Genomic DNA, 23,706 nt, shown 5'->3' with positions numbered 1-23,706 from the left:
TGATCTCATGTGTGTGCTCCACTTAAAGGAAATAAAAAATAAAAAGATGGATGCTCTGTATGGATCAAAAAAAATTTCTTAAATGACCATGACCAAGAGAATTTATTTGTCATCTCAGAGGTCACAAACCTAGGTAGCTATTCATCATCACATCAGGGGACACGTTGGACCGCTCCCTGGGAGGCTGTGTTTTGTAAACAAACTGATCAGGATCTGCGTAGGAAACGCTGGTCAAAAACAGCAGGCCTGGACACGTGCATGGAACGGAAGAGATTGAAGGGAAAAGCAATTACGCTCTGTAAGAGGCACGAGAGCTTCGGCTGCTCCAGCCAGACGATGAGGCCACCAGGCCACCACCGCATCTAGCAAGCCACCCTCTTTGCCAGCTTCCCGAACCCCAAGCTGATCATTTTATTCCTTAAAACCACGGACTCGTTGAAATGACAGAGGCACAGACAGCATGGACAACAAAACATGTAACGACACAAACTTGACTGTTTCCCCCGCCAGGCACCCACATTGGAGGAAATCCATTCATCAAAGTGGCAAATGGGCTTAATAAAAAGTGCTGAATCCTTTCAGATGCTCCAATAGCATCTATGTTTACAACATCCATGAGCATCTATCTTCAAGACTAGACCACTGGTTTCTTGACCATGAAGTCAAATTTTCATTTACAATTAAATACTTCTCTCTCTCTCTCAAAAATAAACATTAAAAAATTAAAATTAAGTACGTCTCGTCACAAATAACCCCTAAGTAACACGCTTGATTGGACAGCACATATATTCGAATAAAATATGGGTTTGTTGACAGTATTTATGCCGAAAAACCGTATTTAATATTGAGACTGCAAACTGCTGGCACCTGCATCCTTTCCTGTCCTGCGAAGCCATGGACGTAGTGGCACTCATGCAATCCAGCCGCTTCCCACCCTGACCCTGTCACTTCCATGAAACTTTCTCTCCTAGGCTGAGGGATCAGTAACTGTGTGACCTTCGACTAAGAAATTAATCTTCCTAAGATACACTTTTTTCATCATCAAAAGAGGGATAATCATACTTATTTTATAATGTTTTTGGGAAGGTCAAGTAAGACCTGTAAAGTAGTAAATACACCACATGACTTAGAGCACATGACCCACACTTAACAAGTGATAAATTTAATTTTGCTCTGCTCTCTTGTATGCTTTCACATCAAATTTTTAATTTGGGGGCAGGAGGGAATGTCTGAAAGGTTGTTTTTTTCCCCTAAATTAACAGGATCATTCATGTATATGTACATAATTAGGCCATCTTAAGAATCTGTTTACTAACACATTGATAACAACTATTCTTTGTGTTGACTTATCTTCCATTGTTCCAGTAACATCTCTAGCACAGGGGGACTTTAAAAAAAAATAGGTTACTATTTAGGTTTAGGAGATTTTTTTACATTTTTTTCAAGAAATGTGCAGTAATTATTCTTTATGTCAACTCATACCAAGAATTAAAGCTTTTAAAAGCCTTTGTGTAATTACCATAATGCACACGAATGATTTAGGACGCCCATTAGTAATGCAGACAAGCCTGAGGAGTTAGGGAACTGGCACTTAGACACGATCTGGGTGTCCTCCAGCAGTCCTGCCCAGCTTCCGCTGGAAAGCTGCCGTGCCACCCGCCAGGGGCCCCGTGACATGGGGGCCCCGATCCAGAAGCCGGGCCAACCCTGGAAGATCGACAGTCACAAAGGAAGGACGCGGAGGTTTTGACCCGCCACTGCAGAGTAACTTCATAAACGGAGCTCTCAAGAGTATCTCTAGAAAGAGGATACGGCTCAGCTGACTGCTAACATCCATGCATTTTTTTTCCCCGCTGCATGAACAGCCTGTTTCAGGTTACAGAGGCCGATGCTAGCCCAAGAGATGGGCTTGAATGCAAGAGGTTTCCCACCTTGAGGGAGCCCAGGTCAGAAGGGAAGGGTCCCAGGCACCAGTCAGGTTACCTCAGGATCACCAAAGCTTAAACCCGACTGCCCATCAGAGCAGCCACAGGCCCCTGGTCCCGCCTGACCCGTCCTCAGCCTCCAAGTCCAGGTCCAGGGAGGGCGCTGTCACACTGAGGCATCTGAAAAAACAGGCACGCCAAGCTACACTTGTTCCTACCTAAGTAACTGTTAGCAGGAACAGGAACTAGACTTTCGTCATGGTCAGTCTCTCCACCAACTTCGTAAGGCCCATCTTCAAAGATGTTCATGTCAAAAAAAGTGTTATTCTTTTGCTCTACGCGAACAATGCCTACAGGAATGAAATGGCAAAAACAAAAAAACAAAAAAAAACAACAAAAAACAATGAAGATGAAAACAAAATCAAAGAGATGGTTCCTAATAAACATGCCTCGTGTTATCACTGTCAGTATAGGAAGAAAAGTCTAGAGGAAGAAAAGGCAAAGGAAAGGGGGCTTTTGAGGTCATTAAAGTTTAAAAAATCATGTTCGTGTGAATTTTTACAAAGAAATGTGTTCTAGTTATTTAAAAAAATGCACCATGCATTTTTAGGAATTATCTTTATAATGCCACCAACTAGATGGAAAATGGAATGTTTACTTAACTAAACCTACAGAAAATAACTTTTTAAAAGCTATAGGAGCCTGATGTAGCAATCCTATACCAATTTACCTACTTTACTATAGTGTAAAAGTGAAATGTTTTGATCCTTTCTCCAAATCATTTTAATGTGATGGAGGAGACTGGATTTCATCTTTCTAAAATTTTCACAATTAGCAATTAAGAATTAAGAAGATTTCATATAGTAAACCTATTACATGACTTTTTAAAAATGGTAACATTTCAGGCCACCTGGATGGCTCAGTCAATTGAGCATCTGACTCTTGATTTTGGCTCGGGTCATGATCCCAGGGTCGTAGGATCAAGCCCCTCATGAGGCTCTGTGCTGAGCGTAGAGGCTCCTTGAGATTCTCCCTCTCTCCCTCTGCCCCTCCCCTGCTCGCATGTGCTCTAAAATTAAATAATAAATAACGTTTTAAGTCAGGGTTTATAAAGCATATAAGACATGTTTCCCATAAATACAGATATATACATAATTGGTGGGTGTTTTTGTTATTTTACTATGTATGGCATCTCTTCTTGCTACAACAGAACTATTTCTAAATTCAATGTGTTACTTTCATTAGGTCAGTATAACCTTACAAATACCGTCATGTTGGGGGTGGGGAGGCCAAAGGAGATTACTCCCAAAGGTTAACATGGATGATGTAAAGAGGAAGGTGTCCTCGAGGATTATTTCTAATAGGAATTCGAACTTGAGCAGGGAGCTGGGGGGGGGGGGGGTGGCATCTGGGTGGTTCTATCGGTTAAGCATCTGACTTTGGCTCAGGTCATGATCTCGAGGTTCATGAGTATGAGTCCTGCATCAGGTTCTGTGTTGACAGCTCAGAGCCTGGAGCCTGCTTCAGATTCTGTGTCTTCCTCTCTCTCTGCCTCTCCCCAGCTCACACATTGTCTCTCTCTCTCAAAAATAAATAAAACCATCTAAAAAAAATTTTTTAGAAAGGAATTCAAACTTGGGAGGTTTTTAAAACACATCTCCTAAGTGTTTCCTAACTTAGTGAAAATGTTATAACATAGGATTTATTTTAATAAAAAGAAGTCTTATGTCTAAATCATATACATTTTTCTTCATTATGCATTAGAGTTAATTGTCCTTTGTAACATACTTGTTTCCTATGCCTGCCTAATTTCTTCAGAGAAGTTAAACTTTATATAGGAGCTGACCAGGTTCATCCAGTCAAAACTGAGGACCATTCTCCCCTCCCTCCCTCCCTCCGTCTCCTTTTACCTATATCACAATCATCATTAAATGATACCACTAAACAACTTTCCTGTAAACTATCTAAAATTATCATCTCAAAATTCCCCTAGTTCATCTACCCTTCTAACTTTTCTGCTTTATTAGTAAAACACAGCCTTTTAAGATAATATATAATGAAAGATATATCTGTATTAATACACTGTTACGTATATAGGACACCAATTATCTTGTTTTCAGATCACAACCTTAAAATGCAATGTTTACTAACATTAAAACATAAAACTTTCACCTTCAAGAAACAGGAAAACACAAACAGAAAAAACCCACTAATGTTAATTATTATATTCTTACAGAAAAAGGCTAACTACTTGTATTAATATAAATTGCTGAGAAAAGGAAAAAAATATCTTCAAACATTTCCACCACTGTTTCTGAAATCATATAATTGAGAGATTATAAGATCCTACCTTACTTCTATAATACACAAGTGTCTTGTAACACATTTGGTTTCAATTTAAAATGTTCTCAATCATGGTGCATATAGGAGAACTTACGTAGTCAGTCTAATCTCTATTGCTATAAGTACATGTCCTACCTTTCCAGTTATAAGTGCCTGGGGCTCCAAACACAATGTAATGAAAGTCTTTCGTGAAAGTAGCTGCAACTCCTTGCTGGCAAGAACCAAATTTTTCATGGCCTCTCAATCGGCCATCGCAGAAACTCCAGTCTCCTCCATCCATGTCATCCTCAATCCTGAGATTCTGACTCAGGACGTAACACCTTCCAAAGATGTCGCGGGATTCCTGCTTTGTATTGACGTGTTGCCTTTTTTCATATCGGTGAGCACATGTCTGCAAACAGATGGAATGAAGCTGCCCATTCATTTCCACAAAACTTAGGTTTATTATGGACAATTTTATCAATTTGTAATAAAGAGGGATTAATTCTAAACGGGATGTGAAACATGTCCTCATCCTGGGCCTGGATCCCAGACCAGCGATTGTTCCCCCAAGTGGCACTAAGAAGACCGTTATCTAGCACATAGGAACTAGGACTCCTGCCTTCTTCTCACCTGGAGAATAATGCTCCAGTCCAAATACTGAATGCCTATCTGTAATCCACAGGCAATTTATTTGTAAATTTACCTGTCACATAAACAATGGGAAATATCTTATTTCATTTTCTTAATTTAATTGGCTTTAATGGCCGTATGAAATTTCACATCAGTGTGTTTGTGAAAATATGTAATTACATTCCAGAGGAGGGAAATCAGACGTATTTTCATAGGGATCAGGCAAACACAGCTAAGACAAAAACATTTCCCTTTTACCCACACTATTTCCTTATAATCACTCCTAACTTACACTCTAAAGTCTGAGATTAAGTTTATTTTAAAAGGCAGAGAGAATTATACTGCCAGAAAAGATGAAATAATCCCTATAATTTTACAAGATATTCATGGCTACCCTCCATGTAACAGAGGACGAATAGACTTTACAATATCCAAGTTGATTTCCTGTAAGGATCCCTTAGATATCAAAACTTAGTGTTCAGTAAAATTCTCTTTTTTTTTTTTTTCAAAACCCTGTATAAATTTGTTACAGCAACCAGATTTTGAAACAGACACGCAAGGATGGTCATAAGCCAGCCTGGAAGGCACCACCAAGGCCATCTCACAAAGCCACCTAACAAACCTCTTTTCTTCACTACACTTGTATTTGACTTGTCAGAATAAACCAGGAAGTTTTAAATTATCTGATCTTACTTTCCATGACCATTCCCACATTTTTAAAAAAAAATTTTTTTAATGTTTATTTTTGAGACAGAGAGAGACAGAGCATGAATGGGGGAGGGGCAGAGAGAGAGGGAGACACAGAATCGGAAGTAGGCTCCAGGCTCTGAGCCATCAGCCCAGAGCCCGACGCGGGGCTCGAACTCACAAACCGTGAGATCGTGACCTGAGCTGAAGTCAGATGCTCAACCGACTGAGCCACCCAGGCGCCCCATTCCCACATTTTTAATAACTCCTCTGAAAAAGACACATAGTTCCTGAGACAGAAACCATGTCTAGTTTTGTGTTTTAAGGACCATCAGAAATCACAGGAAAAATAATGCCTTGATTTCTTCTTGACACCAATGCCTGCTTTAAAGCAGTCAATCTTCTAGAAGGTACAACTCTGTGTGGGCAGGGGCTCTGCCAGTCTTGTTCACTACTGTATGTCTCATGCTGGCATGTAACAGGCACTCAGACATTGTGGAATGAACACGCTTCTCTACACTTACCACAACTTTGCCCCCTGGACCTTGGCTCTGGACGGTGACCCCCATCCATTGATCTTCCTTGCTTTCTGATGAAGGGTCAGCTGTGGAAAGCAGCACAGGTGAGATAACACAGTTAGGACCTTCAAAGTGACTGGAGCAGTCAATAAACAAGAGATGAACACAATACAAGACGGTTTCTAAATTGCCCAGATTCTGAGTCTTGCTACTTACTAAATTCATGTACTCAATTCAGAAAAATTATTTCTCATTTTAAGAAAATGGGTAAGTGGTTATTGGTAAGAATCTTCTATAAAGTTCTTAAATAAAATATATAGCTCTATTTGGTAGCCCTACATCCTCTCTGACACCTAGGGTCCTGAGTACAGAAAGGCATTTGAAAATTATAAGGCTAACAAGTAGCCCTCCCCCGTATGCCACTTAAAGCAAAGATATATTTAAAAAAGCAGTGATGCAGAAATCCAGTTTCCAAACTCCAGCTATCATCCAAACTAACACAAAATGGGCAGTTCTCTACATAGTATCAAATTTGTTACATAACAGCATGAATCATTCTCTGCATTAGAGATAGGAAGCAAGGCCTCAGATTCACTTTATTATCTATCAATGTCAAAAAGGAAAATAGATATATTTTTAGTCCCTCCCCCCCCAGTTAAGAGAGATATCACAAACACCATCATGTATGTTCATTTCAGTATCAATCTAATCCTACTGTGTGACCCTGTCTCCAAATTGCTGCCTTTCTCAATGAGAAGGCAGGTATGATTTTTAATCTTGAATCATTACAAAAATGCAAACACTAAGTCACTTTAAGTAGACGGAAGCCAAAATGTTAAAGGGTGATTAAGTCTAAATTACCCACAGGTTTTTGGTTTATTCTTTATACAGGTTGGTGTCTTTTTTACAAGTTTCCCACAATTAACATGTATCATTTGCTAATCAGCAAAAAAACAAAAACAAAAAAACAAACGTTATTTCTAAAATACGTAAAATCAAGAGAAGCACCTAAACGTGAATCTGCAAATCAACTTAGACCAAGTATGTCAAATCCAGCTCGCTTGAGCCTTCTTAGTACACTAACTGCTCTGCTCAGCATCGAGGCCTCACAAAACAAGCCGGTCTGAGCCAGCAGGGAAAAATTATCCACGATGGTCAGTTTTCATTTCAGAGAGAGCTGATACTTAAAACAGACTTTCTCCCACATAGTTTAACAGCAAGCGAGAACTTTTGGCAGCTAAGTACAAGCGATGCCCAATTTTCTTGCCGCTGTGAATTCAGTTTTAACAGCCTCCTGTAGAACCTCAACACATCACTAGGTGGCGACATCAATACACCATATCAGTTGAGAGAGCAGGATTAGGAAGGGCAGCAATTTCAAGCATCCCACCAAACAATTCAAGACATGTAATGAAAACAGGCCCTCTCTCCAAGAATACTCGGACCTCCCTCCCCCCTCATGGAAAGGGCAAGTGGGATACCGGCGAGCTGGCCAAGTGGACACAGTACAGAACACACCATCATTATCAAATTCAATCCGTGTGCAAGGCCCCCGGGAGGTGATGTCGCAGCTGTACAAGCCTCCTGTTCTGTTGGCCCTCTGGAGTGGAAGGGCCACGGCCCGCGGGGCCCCTACGAGCAACCTGTTGACAAAAGAGAGAATTGGGGGATTGGAGTTTAAAACACACTTAACATTTCAATCAGTCAGAACCAAGAGATGTGGGAAATCATTCTTTGTCAAGAGTTCCCAGATGCCCTGCTGGCTTGGGCGCTGGGGAGAGTGAAGGTCGAGTCCCGTGACCGGCTCATGCAACACACACATGCACAACTAGCCAAGTCAAGCCTCAGAAGAGGGGTTGTTCAAACAAGGCGAAAAGTATCAGCCATCTGTCATAGTATCAGCACCTCTCTGCTGAGTAGGATTCTGGTGTTTTAAAAGACACACTTTTCATAGATAGAACATGACCCCTAAACCTAAATCAAGGACATATGGAACTTAACAGACAAATGCTCCCACACGGGAGGGGGGGGGAAATGGTCCCGTTAAACTTAACAAGCAATAATGTGTCAATTTCTAACACTGTGCCTTCCTGAGGTATTTTTCAAAGGTAATTTTAACGGTACCCTAAATCTTCAGTAAACATTCTGGCTAAATTAAGGAAACAAGGAGGCCATTAGGCTGATGTGGCTCTAATGACGTGGCAGCCTATGTAAGCAAAAAATATCTAAGCCTATAAATGCCTCAAGGTTATAAAATCAAACCCAAGGACAACCGATCACAAACAGCCAGTCAGGCTTTAAGCTACAGCTGATTAAATAATTTTTCTTTGATTCTTTACTCCCTGTAAGTAGGTCTTTCCCCTGGTTCCTGTTGGCAGAGCACTCCTAACCACTTCCAACTTGCTGCTGCCAGATTCCCATTGATTTTTGCTCAAATAAACTCGAAGTTTTTAAAATAGGCTTCAGCTTATCTTTTAACAATACTGATTTAGATCCTAAGCTCGCCCAAGTTACAACCGGCCTGAATTTATTTCCCTCCGTCCCCTTCTCTGCCTCTCTGCATCACTTCTTACTTTTGGCACTCTTGAATCTGACAGGGTCCTCCACATTCCTCCTATCAGCCTGGCACAGAGACCACAGGCAGGGTCTGGGCAGTGCCACCTACATACTAGGTATTGTAATGCTCTTTCTTCTTCCCTCCCACCCCAGTGTTGTTAGCTCCTGTAAGAAGGGGCCTTATCCCCAACCCACAATCCTTAAAGTCTCAGTGTCACAGCCAGGAGGGATCTCTAGAGTCCTACTGTCTTTCTGCAGGGTTCCTGTTGCTAATGCTCTTTACTCACCATCTTTGGGTCTGACTGACTCATGGAACAGCTAGGAATAGAGACAGAGAGAAGGAACACACCTGACTGGACAGAGAGAAGCAAGGCTGGAGCTGGGGGAGAGGGCTAGACACACAAAAGTGAACAAACAACCCCCAAGCAGAAAATAGGCCACTCCTGGCCTTTAAGAAACCCACAAAACTCAGATGCAAAATAAAAATAAAAAATAAATAAAATAAAAATTAAAAATTAAAAAAACCCACCTACAAACAAAAGTCTCTACCACCTGTCTCTATGATCCCAATAAAGGATTTAACAAAAACAACAACAAAAAATTTAAACCAATACAATGCAGCAGGTGCAACAGAAGGAAATGCACTCAAAAATGGAGGGGCCAGACTTTGTCCAGGGAGGGCGAGTGCAGCCAGGTGTCACAGAATGAGAGCTGGCTCATGCAGGAACACACGCCCCTAGCGCTGTCCTTCCTCCCGGAACCCTGGACAGCAGGCACAGTGAGCTTCCACCTCGAACCCCGTCCCACATTTGAAGGGATGAACAGCATACACCAAAACACAGAACTGGAATGGAGACTTAGCAGGACAAAGGCAGGGTCCTTAGTGCCTGGAAGTTTCTGGCAGAGAGTCGAGGCAAGACCAATGGCTACAGGGACTGCCCCACATACATATTCCATGAATGTTGTCCCAGATCCCAGGAGCTCTGACAAATAACTGAGAGGTGAGCTGGCCTCGACCGTCAGTGAGCAAGCTCAATTACCTGGCAGGATGGGGATGGAACCCTGACCCAGGGACTGGGTGGGACTAGCAAGGCGCTGGGGTCAGCAGCGCTGAATCACAGGATGTGAGCACTGGAGGCGCCAGAAAGCATCTAGCTCCCTAATTTTACAGAACAGAAAACAGAGGCCTTTGCGAGGAGGGTAAGCAGTCTGCCCCTACGATCTCACAGCTCGATATAGGTATAAGCATATATCTATATAGATACACAGATATAGACAGGACAAAAAAATTACTTTGGAGCAATGTTTTTTCCCATTCCTGTTAGATGCTTCCTAGGAAATAAAACCCAGGATTTTCAAGCATTTACAACTTTGCTGAAAGGGCAAAACCTACACAAATGAAACACTGAAACAAGAATTGCTCTGGCAACTGACAGATGTAAGCAAAATATGGAAAGGCTGAAGGAAGGCGGAGTGAAAGGGTTGCTGGAATTGGGTGGGGTGAAGGTTGGGAAGAGGTTATCTGTAAAGGTAACCAACTGCAACGGGAAGGCTATAAAGAGCAGCCGGGGAGTTCCAAGGTTATTACAGCGTCTTCTCTGACCACTTCCTCTCCTCCTCATCCACACCCGAGGCTAAGGCAGGTGCTGGGCTTGTTATTTCATGTTCACTCATTCACTTATTCATTCCACAAACATTTAAAAACCTTCTAGAATGAGTATGGGTTGCCCTCGCACCCTCCCCCCCCCCCCCCCAAAAAAAACTCTGGCCCTGAGGGAGGCAGATTCATAAGCAGGTACTAAACCAGAGGGAGGCAGAGGCCATGCGAGGGCGGGACCGGTAATCCTGCGCACGGTCCGGGGGGGGGGGGGGGGCACCAAAATCTGCCTGCGGGGAAGGGGGTCACCCAGACCACAGCAGAGCTGGGGATGCAGATGAGGGGCTTGTCACCTGCAGAGGCTGACCGCGGGCAGGGGGAAGGAGCCAGAGGAAACGGAGGGGTGGGAATCGGTGATGCCACAAGACGGGGCTGGGGAGGCGCAAGCTGGTCAGTGGAGTTGGGGGTTCTGGGGTGAAGGGCCAGAGGCACACGCACCCGCAGAGCCCCTCAGAGCCCCAGGCTGCCGTGCCCTGCAGAGGATAGGCGCTTGCGGACTTCCTGTTCCACGTACATGGACAGTCCGGAATAGGCCTGCCACCTCCCCCAGCCCCCTTTCTCCTGGCAGAACGGTAGGGCCTCTCCCTCCTCAGTACCTCCACCTTCCACTTGTCCCCCTTATCCAGAGTAGCCAAGACAAGCCTTTAGCAGGCATGTGAGAAATGGGAGGGCTTTCACTCCAGTTTGCCAACTGTGACAGCAAAATTTCATGTGTGCTAAAGACACCAACCTCTCGCAGGAGGGGTTCACCCATGTCTCTCGTGGCAACTGCCGCAGATGAAAGCCGACATACAGAAGAATGGAAACAGCAAGAAGGTCTGAGGGTGTGGGGAGGGGCAGGAAACACAGAAGAGAAGTTGGCAAACACGAGAAATGGACTCCTGGAGAACAACGTTAAGGGTCACGTCGCCCCCTGGTGGGCTTTGCCTGCACGCGTTCCCACCACAGTCCTTCCTCCCAGGTCCCCGGACAGCTGGCACAGTGAGCCCACTTCAGAACCCATCCCACCCGGGATGGAGGGAGGCTGAGTGCTCTGGGGCCCCCAGCAGACCCCCTCCAGCCTCGGGCCCCAGCCAGTCAGAGGAAGAGCAGACAGCAAGCAAGTACTGGGGCGGAAGGGTGCCCCTGCTCTGGCTGCACCTGGTTCCCTGGGCCCACACTTAATCGGAAATTCGGGAAAACAATGACTGGGGTGGGGGAGGGAAGGGCAGGTGGAACGGAGTTGGATAAAATGAGAATCGCAGAAAATGCAAGGAAGCACCTTGATGGAAAAACACAGTAACTAACCCCAACCAAATTCAACAACTGGCAGGCGTCTCAATCCTCAAGGTGAAAGCGGTCTTCTCTCGATCAGGAAATAAGCAAACACTTAATTCTGCTCGAAACCAGCCTTTATCAGGAGGTCACAGCCCATAAGTGGAGGCTATGTCTGGCAGGAACAAATAAAAAGAGCTGTGTCCACTCAAACGATACCATCCCCGGTGCAAGTCCCGTCTAAGTCCTGTAGGATGGGCACTGGCCTATAAGCCATTCAAATACAAGCGGCCTCCTGAGCTACCTGACTGGTACAGCTCCAAAAAGGGTGGTGTTCATGTAGAGGAACGCTGAGGTCACACCAGAGTCCACAGTTTCTGCTCAAAGCCCAGTTTTCTTCACTTTGCCCCCAACGCCCCTAGAGGCTGCTTCGGTGTAGGCAGCACACGTTCTCTGGGCACGGCCAGGACACCCACAGCGACTCCTAGGACTCAGGTAGTAGCTGCTGGTCTGTTGAGTTCATTTCCTCTTAAGAAGCAGTGATAGCAGCTGCTGTTATTACTAAGCCACATGTATGGAGGAATTCAAACCTGCAGCGACAATTCATATTCAAAGTGGCAGGGGCCAGCGGATAGAAGTTATGGCCTTCAAAGGGAAGTGGTGGAAACTAACAGAACTGGGTCTAAGAAGCCTATTCCCATATCAGGTCAAAAGAAAAACTGTCAAGGAAGGGCAAGAATCTAAGTTTTAAACTAAGATTGTCTTAGGCACCAAAAGGAACAGGAAAAAATACTTCCCAGATTGCTTTCCACAGGGCTAGTGAAACATCACCTTTACTATTTTGAAGCTGCAATCACATAAAAACTGCCCTGGGATTCCAACATATTGGAAAGCCACATTTAAAATATAAAACTCAGGGGCGCCTGGGTGGCTCAGTCGGTTAAGCGTCCGACTTCAGCTCAGGTCACGATCTCGCAGTCCGTGAGTTCGAGCCCCGCATCGGGCTCTGGGCTGATGGCTCGGAGCCTGGAGCCTGCTTCCAATTCTGTGTCTCCCTCTCTCTCTGCCCCTGCCCCGTTCATGCTCTGTCTCTCTCTGTCTCAAAAATAAATAAAACATTAAAAAAAATTTTTTTTAAAAATAAAACATAAAACTCAGAGGCGCCTGGGTGGCTCCGTCAGTTAAGCGTCGTCCAACTTCGGCTCAGGTCATGATCTCATGTTCAGGGGTTCAAGCCCCGCTTCAGGTTCTGTGATGACAGCTCAGAGTCTGGAGCCTGCTTCAGATTCCATGTCTCCCTCTCTCTCTGCCCCTCCCCCCCCTCTCAAAAATGAATAAACATTTTTAAAAAATTTTAAATACACTACTCAGGGCACTTGGCTGGCTCAGTCAATAGAGCATGGGACTCTTGATCTCTGGGTCATGAGTATGAGCCCCACATTGGGTACAGAGATTACTTACATAACTAAAACTTTTTAAAAAACCCACAAAATTCAAAACCTGCAAAACCACAACATCATTCTCTTTAAAGATGAGAAATCAAATCTGAAATAGTAAAATACAATATGAAAGGCTAATAATGACACAAGTATGACATAAAACTGAGGGTATGGTATTAAAATTCAAGGTCCTTTTGGAATCCCGATCAGAAGTCCTAGCACAAAGATTCGGGACCCGCTGTCATGCCATTAACCACAAGGTTATTTCAAACTTCAAGTACTCCTATTTCATATACACAAGTTCTCCCCCAAACAGAGCAGGTATACTTTTGTATAACTACTTCAACCAAAAGATCTAAACACTGGAACACTTTTAAAACTCTAAGCACAATAGCAGCTTTGCTTCATTGCTTTTGGCAATAACTCATTTCCTCGAGGATTAAAGATTCTGCCTCTAGCTATGCAACTCCGTCCCAGGAAACATGAAATATTGCTTCATTAGAACAAGGACACTATTATTGCCTAATTTAAAACACAGCCTTCTTAGTTTCTTCAAATTAAGCATTAGAAAATTAGAAGACAGCCTTACCGTGGATTTGTGTCACCTCTGCATTTAACCCATCCTCAAACTCAATTTTTAATTTTTGTGAAATACAAATGACAAGAAACCAAACAGAAAGAACTTATGATGGAAAGCAACAGATTCCAAACTCATCCCAAGCCCCAGTCTCTAGGTATATCTCTTTAAAAAAAAAAAAAAAAAAAAAGTCTGTATTTACTTCTCCATAATTCCATTACTTCTGCCTATATTTTTTATCTCTTGATTTATCAGCTTTGGACAATAACTGTTGACCCCACAACATGAAAAGGGAAGAACTTACACTACTTGGGACTGCACTTTCCCTCCTATGTTTAGCAACTATATTACCTTAGTTCTTGTATTTGTTACCCTTAACATTTCACAATATACTTAACCCTCTATTTTCCCTTCACCAACTTTCAACAAAATCTGTCTCCATTCCCGAATTGGGGAGACGAAGGCTTCAGCATTCTGACCCTTTCCCCCAAACTTTCCCTTCCAAGTCCTACCACCCATTAGCTAAACTTTTACACTATTATCAGACTATATTACCACTTACATCTTGTCTTGTGTAACCATAATTCGGTCACCTGTTCTTTTACATAACCAGGTAAATATTCAGCGTTGAATCAAACCACACTGAAATTATCCTCTTTCTTCTATCTGGGACCTGGGTCAGAGTCCTTGGCCTCAAAGGAAAGTGTCCCCAGCACCAAGGTCAAATAGACTTCTTACATTCTACCAATGGCTTAGTGTACTTCACATTTGAACCATGACTTTTGCTTTTCTTGGCATTTCTCATTGCCCTTTTCCTTACCTTGTTTGCTTTTTTTCTAGCCTCCATCGTTTCTAAGCCCCCAGTCATACCTTGTATTAAATCAGGATTGCTTCTCTGCTCAGGTTTCCTCCTCAGAGGCCTCACACCTCCCATCACTACACGGATTACTCCAGGGCTGTGGTACTGGGTCACCCTAGGACTGCCCTCCTGGGCTGATCTGCTTTGGAAAACAGATTTCCCTCTAATTCTAATTATTTTCTTAAAAACCATCCTACAGGACAGTATATGACAGGTAAACTTAGTCCCTCCATATACAAAAATGCCATTATTCTGCTCTTACCCTTGATTGATAGTTTGGTTGTTTTTTTCTAGGCTGAAAAACATTTTCTTCAGAACTTTAATGTTACTGCTGTTATTTTAGCACCCAATGAAAATTCTGAGGGAAGTCCAGTTTTGACTTCTTTGAACTTTTAGGTCCTTCACTTACCCCGGGCCTTCTCAACAGCAAAACATACAACCACCACCATGTATCTGCACGTGAGCCTTTATTCATTACCTGTGCACTGATTGCATGGCCTCGACCCATGGAATTAGAACATTAATTTCTAAGAAACTTGTGGGACGCCTGGTGGCTCCGTCGGTTAAGCGTCCGACTTCAGCTCAGGTGATGATCTCACCGTCCGTGAGTTCGATCCCTGCGTCGGGTTCTGTGCTGACAGCTCAGAGCCTGGAGCCTGCTTCACGTTCTGTCTCCCTCTCTTTTTGACCCTCCCCTATTCATACTCTGTCTCTGTCTCAAAAATAAACAAACATTAAAAAAAAATTTCTAAGAAACTTGTACGGTACATTTATCACTTTACAGGTTCTATTTTCTGTGCTCTTTCTGGAACTTCCTAACTAGTCAGGTGTTAGGCCTCCTGGATTAGTCTATCTTTTCTCTCATTTTCTTCCTTCTCTAAGGCTTTTCAACTTGATTTTCCAATAGTTCTATTGAAAACCCTGAATTCCAGCAGTTATGTTTGTAATCTCCAAAAGCTCTTACTTGGTTCTGATCGTGCCTTTTACATAACAATGCACTCTATTATTAACTTGTGGATCAGCATGTTCTCAAAACTCTGAGCATTTTACCTAGGTTTTCCCCCCCTCAGGTCTCATTCTGTTCCTGGATTATCTGTTTCCCAGTGTTTTCCTGGGTTTACTGCAGCCATTCCCTTTTATGTTCTCACCACATGCCTCATGATCCTTGGTTCTCATGTGTTGGTGTTGTCTTAAAAGGTCCATTTTTGGCTTGGTCTCACCCTGAGAAGGAATTCTGAAGGGAGTCCCGGGTGGGGCCTGCAGGATTCACTATTGGCTGAGTGGGTGGGGAGCTGCTGTCAGACTACAAACCACTCTTCAAATAAATGCTAGAGGAGGAAGCCTTGAATTCTTGGGGTGCCAGCATTCACACCAGAAGACCTAGCTTTGGGTTGTTTTTGTTTTTGGTTTTTAATAACACATAGCTTTCTTGTCTACAAGAATCTGTTTTTTATTTTTGAGTTGCAATCAAGCTCTTAAAACCTGTCAACAGGGGCGCCTGGGTGGCGCAGTCGGTTAAGCGTCCGACTTCAGCCAGGTCACGATCTCACGGTCCGTGAGTTCGAGCCCCGCGTCGGGCTCTGGGCTGATGGCTCAGAGCCTGGAGCCTGTTTCCGATTCTGTGTCTCCCTCTCTCTCTCTGCCCCTCCCCCGTTCATGCTCTGTCTCTCTCTGTCCCAAAAATAAATAAACGTTGAAAAAAAAAACCTGTCAACAATCCCATCCCGCTGCCCCCAAAAGAGTGCTATGGGGTTTGGTTTTCGTTCTGGACACAGTGTTAAATGCCAACAGACTATATACTCTGCACAGAGTGGGGAATGATGGTGCTATCTGGTATCTGTGGTCCTGCACACAGACCTTCCCTTCCAGATATATACCTCATTCCCCAGTCCCCGCCTTACCTGAGGATTCCAAGGGTGGTCCGTCACAGGTGGACCACCCCCCACCCCCCAGTTCCCACGTGACGTGCTCCAGACTGCGGTTCCTCCCCTTGTCACAGTCATAAGCCAGAGCCCATCTGCTTCCTGTCTCTCAGTAACCTAATCTCACCCATTATGGAGCCTTGAGGAGCCTGGAGGGAAACCCTGTATACCCAGCCCACCATCTGCAACCTTAACTCAAAATCCAATAGTTTCTTGAAGGAATCAGGTCTTCATTCCAGCCTTGTTTCCTGGCCGTCTGCAGAGGTCTTTCTCCCAACTGTTCCCATAACACCTCTTTATCATTACTACCCTCTCTCATATACTGTGTGTACCTACTTAGAAGACTCCCTGCATGGAAAAAAAAAAAAAATCCAAAACAGGTTTTCTAGACAATTTGTATATGTAAGCTTTTATGAATATAGAGGATAGTCAATTGACCACATCTGATCATTTATACATTTTAAATAACACGTTAAACATCTAAAAATAGTTTTACTTGTATTTCATGAAGTGATTTTATTCAAACTCCATATGCTTCTTTGACATTACTTTCTGAAAGCCAGGTCTAACCCAGTTTTCAGGAGCATTCCCAGGACATTTTAAAGTTTATAACAACATCCAAGACTTGCAATTATGGTGTCAAATCCTGAGGAATTATTACTAAATGGGAGCTAAATTTCTTTGCCTCCTTTTTAAAAGCAATTTATTTTATTTAAAATATTTTAAAACCAATTTAACCTCTATCCGCATCCACAATTATAACTGATTGAGGTCCTTTCAGGCTAATGTGTTTATAACAAACAGAACTTTGTTGTTCAAAATAAAGTAATCAAGAGGGCAGTTCTCACAGAACATCTTTATAAGGGTTCACATAGAAGGTGGAATCATTTGGAGGTGAAAAAATAGATCTTTCATTATATTCAAGGGTGCACAGAAAACAAATCTTCAAGACCCCCCCAGCCGGAGAGCTCCCCGTGCTGTGGACAGGCATCTCAGGAAAGACCTCCGGGTCACGCATTCTCTCCTGGAAGGGGTAGTCCCGTCTACACAAAGGCCGTGTTGTATGGAGTTATTTTTGGTCAGCAGACTATCCACAGTGTGGTTAAAGCTTTCAGCACTTAGCTCGGCTGACCATATCCCCAGGTTTTCCCAGGACACTCCTGCTTCACACCTGTTGTCCTGGACCCCCCCTTACTCCCACAAATATCCCAGCTTGGTAGACCAATTATACAGTCACCCCAGCCTCAGAGAGAGTGCTAGCAATAGAACTGGATTGATGCAGCGGCTTGAACTTAAAAATGCTGTGCTTAAAACTCCAGCTGTGTGGTTGGATCTGACCATGGCTTCACAAGCACTTGGTGAGATGTTCTGGCCTGGGAGGCCCTGTGTTCAATTCCCATATATCTGGGCTACCTGGGGACAGCTTGTCTGGTCCCCAAAGCTCCACTGGCCTTAGGAGAGCTTCTCTCCCCCGACCAGGTTGACTCTCCAGGTGTCCACTGATAGAAGCACTGTCCTGCCTCTGGCTGGAGGGAGAGGTACTTGCTTTCCAAGGACTAGTGGTCAACAGGGAACGTCCATACCCCTGCACCACCACTCGCAACCCAGGTAGCCTGCCCAGATTGCTGAGGCGACTCATCCTTCTTCTTTTTTTTTTTAATTTTTTTTTAATGCTTATTTCTGAGTGGGGAGGGGTAAGGAGCAGAGAAGAGAAAGGGAGACACAGAATCCAAAGCAGGCTCTAGGCTCTGAGCTACCCGCAGATCCCAACACGGGGCTCAAATCCACAAGCTGTGAGATCATGACCATATCAGACCCTTAACCAACTGAGCCACCCAGGTGCCCGCCCCATTTTTTTTAATGGTTCTTCCCTCTCTTTAAAGACCCTCCTCCTCTCTCTTCTCCATCTGGTAAAGAGAAGCAAAGGCATTAAAGCTTTTATCTAAACCCTGCAACTCTGCCTGAGTTAGATTCCTTCAGGGGAGAGAGGGCCTGCTTCTCTCTCCTTTGCAACTAGAAAAAAATCAATCACCAGACTAATACCTCCTGTTAGGCTTTTCAACCAAAATGTATGTATATGTATTATTAAACTTATGAAACCTTAAGCAATTTTCCTTATTTTGGTGACTGGTCATTTGGAGATTTAAAAATACATCTGAGAACTCTGCATTCACAAAAAGTTCTATCCAGCAGTCATGAGCCAGAAATCTCTGCCCCCACCAGCCCTCTGTGTAAGTCAGGCTGTGAGGCACATGGATTGAAGCTCTAGAAAAGCACAGATCCTTCTGTTCTGAACCTTCGGACTTATCCCAAGCTCCTAGGGCAGGCTCTGGCTCGTGGCAGTGCACCATCAATATTTACTGAAGAAGCATCATGGCTGACTGCCGCAAGACAGGATGCATAAGAGCCACTCTCCGCTGCTCTGAGAAGAGCAAACAAATTGTCAGAGGTCGTTACCACCAAGTGACTTGGTGGCAACAGCCATCTGTGCAATGAGACCTGGAGTTGGGCAGGTGTACTAGTTTTCTATGGCTGCTGTAACAAATTACCACCAACTTGGTGGCTTAAGACGACACAAATGTAGCATCTTACAGTTGCACAGTTCAGAGGTGAAAATCGAAGTGTCGGCAGTTGCTTTCCGAAGGTTCTAGGGGAGAATCTCTCATCACTCCAGCCAGCATCTTATGCTACCCGCATTCCTGCACTCATGGCCCCTTCCTTCCGCGAGGCTGGCAGTAAGTGAGATGTGCAGCTCCCAATCTCTCTTCTGCCTCCCTCTTCCACATTAAGAGGAGCCCTCTGATTACACTGGGCCCACCTGGGTAATCCAGGATCATCTCCTGAATGGTAAAGTCATTTGAATAGCAACCTTAATCTGCAACTTTTAGTCCCCTTTGCCACTTAACCTAATACATTCACAGGTTTGGGAGTGGAGGGGTTAGGACACAGACTTCTTCATAAGCATTATGCTCTCTACCATGGCAAGAAAGCTGAACAGCCTCTTCCCTATTCATCTTCACCAAGAACTTGAATTTTGGTGATAACCCAAAACATTTTTGCAGAGGTTAAGTATGTCTCAAGAGCACAGTCTGAGTTAAACTCTTCCCTCACTCTGGACCCTTTAACTGGATGGGGCTTCTTTCAAACCCCTCCAGCACATGCTGTCTCCTGGCTCAGGACCTTTGCACATGCTCCTCTCTCTCCCTGGAATCCTCCTACTCAGACTTGAGGTCTCTGCTTAAAAATCTCCCTATACCTTCCAGACGAGGCCAGGTGTCACCTCTTGTAAGTTCCCACTTACCTCTCCTTCACAGCAATCACCATGCTTAGTAATGTGAGCACTTGCATACTGTTCACCTCCCTTACCTCCAGGTCAGATCTATGGGGACAGGGGCCACATTTCGTCCATTCACTGCTACATCCACCCCCCAGCATCCAGCTCAGTGCCTGACCCTTAAAGGACACTCAACAATTTTTTTAATAAATGAACCCTGTTTGGGGCACCTGGGTGGCTCAGGCGGGTAAGCATCTGACTCTTGATTTAGTCTCAGGTCAAGATCTCATGGTTTGTGAGGTTTAAGCCCCACATCAGGGGATTCTCTTTCCCTCAAAAAAAAAAAAATAATAATAATAATAATAAATAACTTTTCTTAAAAAGTCTTAAAAATAAATAAACAAGGGGCGCCTGGGTGGCTCAGTTGGTTAAGCATCTGACTTTGGCTCAGGTCACAAACTCACAGTTCGTAGGTTTGAGCCTGGCATCGGGCTGCGGGAGAGCCTGCTTGGGATTCTCTCTTGCTCCCTCTCTCTCTGCCCCTCCCTCACTCGTGCTTTCTATCTCAAAATACATACATACGTACATAAGCCATGTTCATACAGTAATTTACACAATTAAAAGTTCACTGTTAACAATTTCAACACAGAAGATCTAAAATCTGAGAAACCTTCAACCTTCAACCATTTCTACAAGCAGCCCTCTAAAGGCAGGGGACAATGGGGAGATCCTTTTTTTTTTTTTTTAAGTTTATTTATTTATTTTGAGAGAGACAGGAGAGCACGAGCAGGGGAGGGGCAGAGAGAGACAAGAGAGAGAATCCCAAGCAGGCTCTGCACTGTCTGCACAGAGCCCGATGGAGGGCTCGATCTCAAGAACCATGATGAGATCATGACCTGAGCCAAAACCAAGAGTCGGACGTTTAACCAACTGAGCCACTTAGCCACCCCAACAATGGGGGAGATCCTAATACCAGAAAGCCAAACACTCCTTTGAGGGCTCTAGTTTATTTCTGACAAAAGCATTTGCACTGTGAATTTTTAAATGTAAAAGTTAGACTAATAAACATTTAAAATTAAAAATATATATATATATATATATATGCATATATATATATATACACACACACAGAGAGAGAGAGAGAGAGAGAGACATTAAAAACCAAAAAAAAAAAAAAAAAAAGAAAAGAAAAGAAAAAGAAAAAAAAAAAAGGGAGGGGTGCCCGGGTGGCTCAGTCAGTTAGTTAAGTGTATGACTTCAACTCATGTTAAGTGTATGACTTCAGGTCATGATCTCACAGCTCGTGGGTTCAGGCTCAGCGTCATGCTCTATGCTGACAGCTCAGATTCTGGGTCTCCCTCTCTCTCTGCCCCTCCCCTGCTTGCACTCTGTCTCTCTCTCAAAAATAAATAAACATTAAAAAATTTTTTCTTAGGGGCGCCTGGGTGGCGCAGTCGGTTAAGCGTCCGACTTCAGCCAGGTCACGATCTCGCGGTCCGTGAGTTCGAGCCCCGCGTCGGGCTCTGGGCTGATGGCTCGGAGCCTGGAGCCTGTTTCCGATTCTGTGTCTCCCTCTCTCTCTGCCCCTCCCCCGTTCATGCTCTGTCTCTCTCTGTCCCAAAAATAAATAAAAACGCTGAAAAAAAATTTTTTTTTAAAAATAAAAAATAAATAAAAAAAAATTTTTTCTTAATGTTAAAGTCAGACTGTATTAATGGGACACTGTTTTAAGCAAAAACGTTTTGTCTGTAAACCTTTGAGTGAAATGACATGGAAATGCTGGCTGCCAGTTTCAATCCTCTGTTCGCTCCTTCATTCATTCGGCAAATATTTCCTGAGCTCCTCACTGAATGAGTGCTCTGTCCTACGCGGTGACTGACCCACTTCCCCACCTCAACTGGACCTATTAGAGGAGTCAGTGGTCCCGTCCAGTGATTCCTATTGACTAATGCATTTGCAGAGGAAATAGGTCTTTCAAAACGGGACCCTTAGCAACACCTTGCACAGTGAGCCGTTTTTCCCAGATGCCCACACATTTGGAAAGTCAAAAGAGGGTCTACAAGGTATCAAAACATAGCTTTAAGTAACATAAATGCCTTCAACTAGAACTCACCCAAAAGGACAAACACCAAAATAAGCCCATTGGATGGGTTTTGAGAGAAAGCTTTAGAAACTTCTACTTGTCAAATGAAATCTGAACTCTGTTTCTGGTTTTAAATATGCAGAACTCATAGCCCTAATGTTTTCGAATGCCTTTAACTCAACCCACTTTGGATTCTCCACATGGCTGCTTGTACAGATGAGAAAATACAGGAGAATCACCTATTCCTATATAACAGTCCCCCTTATCCGCAGTTTCTCTTCCTGCAGCCTCAGTTACCCGTGGTCAATCGCCATCTGCAAGCAGGTTACCCTCCTTCCAACTACAATCAGAAGGTCAAGAGTAGCCTAACACAGTCTCAACAGCATCACAGTGCCTACATCATTCACCTCACTTCATCTTATCACGCAGACACGTTAGCTCACCTCGTTACACAAAGTGGGGGGGGGGGGAGTACAGTATCTTAAGAGAGACCACATTCACATAACTTTTATCTCAGTATATTGTTATAATTGTTCTATCAGTTATTAATCTCTTCCTGTGCCTAATTTATAAGTGACAATTCTTCATAGGTAAGTGGGAATAGGAAAACACACAGTATGTATAGGATTTGGTACTACCTGTGGTTCCAGGCATCCGCTGGGGTCTTGGAACGTATCCCCCTTGAATAAGGCGGCACTGTGGTATATGAGGTCACCATCTGGAGCTGGTCCTGTACATTCGTCACTTCCCCCTCCACACCCACCTAGACTCCAACCAGATAAACCCTCTGGGTGCATTCTTTCCACCAGGCTGGTGCCTCTGCGCTCTGCAAATGCCATCCATTCCCGCAGAACGTCTGCCCTACATCTTCACTCAACTCGAGCATCCCCTCACGAGTGAAGAAAGCCCTTTCTGCTTCCTCCAGTGCTGGCCGCCATGCATACGCTCTCTGAGCCCTGGTACCCCCTGGGCATAGCCACTGCCCACCAACCCCCACCAGGCCCTGGTTTCCTGGAGTTGCTCAAGGAGCCCAGCTTGATCTCATTTGATTTCCTAATTTTAGGGCAAGAAGGATGAAGGTTCACAGAGGACCTGCCCAGGTGCCATGGTCAGTTATATACAGCCCTGCATTTAAGAACGGAATGGTGAAAACAACCACAAGGAGAGAGGAACTAGAAGGTCAAGGGTAGCAGGCCAAGGAAACAGACTACCTCTTTCTGAGTCCAATTCTAAACCACATTTCTTTACCTCGCTTGAGAGGAAGCCCCAGAATGTCAAACTCCTGCAGAATCTTAGTGAGATTAAGCACCAGGGGGCTCCTCTTCATTGTTAGAGCTTTAAACAATAATTCTAGGAGGGTACCATGCAGAGAGGGCCCCTTCTAACCGCTTTCCCCCCAATTTAATGGGAAGTGCCCGTTACCTATATATTCTTCACTTCGGGAACTGTGTCCACTATGACCAATCCTGTCTTGCCCAACCGTAAGAGCTCTGAACTGTGGGCTCACTTTCCTTATTTAGGAGGAGAGGGACAGGAGTGTGCCTGTGACTTCCCCTGTCTAGTTCACGTCTGACCCTCAAATCTTGTCCAAGCAGGAACTAGACGTGCCTGGATGAAGAAAGGGCTCACTTTCCCTCCAAACCCACGTCTGACGCATCCATCCATTCTCTTAGCTCTGCCTCCTCATCTCACTCTGACCCACTTCTCGGGGGCCCCTCTGCTATAGGAGCCACCCTCTGGTCACAGCTGGACAAGTGCAGTATCATTCCACCTGTTCTGTTTCTACTCTTTTACACCCAGTGCATCCTCCACAGAGCAGCCACTGTTTTCTTTTTTTTTTTTTTTTTAACATTTACTTTTGAGAGAGACAGCACAAGTGGCAGAGGGGCAGAGAAAGAGGGGGGACAGAGGATCCGAAGCAGGCTCTGCGCTGACAGCAGCAAGCCCAATGCAGGGCTCGAACTCAGAAACCGTGAGATCATGACCTGAGCCGAGGTCGG

The 23,706-nt window shown here is 44.2% G+C and overlaps 1 protein-coding gene across 2 annotated transcripts in view; it reads right to left on the bottom strand.

Annotated features, from left to right (window-relative positions):
- Positions 1-23,706, bottom strand: part of ITGA6 (integrin subunit alpha 6) — a 78,176-nt gene that overhangs the window by 31,846 nt on the left and 22,624 nt on the right. For both annotated transcript variants that reach the window (XM_023259459.2, XM_045033951.1), the window contains exons 2-5: positions 7,604-7,728; positions 6,092-6,171; positions 4,404-4,659; positions 2,144-2,275 (exon numbers count right to left, since the gene is read on the bottom strand). In XM_023259459.2, the coding sequence (XP_023115227.1) occupies positions 2,144-2,275; positions 4,404-4,659; positions 6,092-6,171; positions 7,604-7,728 (593 nt within the window). The remainder of the gene's footprint in view (positions 1-2,143; positions 2,276-4,403; positions 4,660-6,091; positions 6,172-7,603; positions 7,729-23,706) is intronic.

Source organism: Felis catus, chromosome C1 (assembly GCF_018350175.1).
Source record: "Felis catus isolate Fca126 chromosome C1, F.catus_Fca126_mat1.0, whole genome shotgun sequence".
Lineage (NCBI taxonomy): Eukaryota > Metazoa > Chordata > Mammalia > Carnivora > Felidae > Felis > Felis catus.
This window is presented reverse-complemented; position numbering and strand designations above follow the sequence as displayed.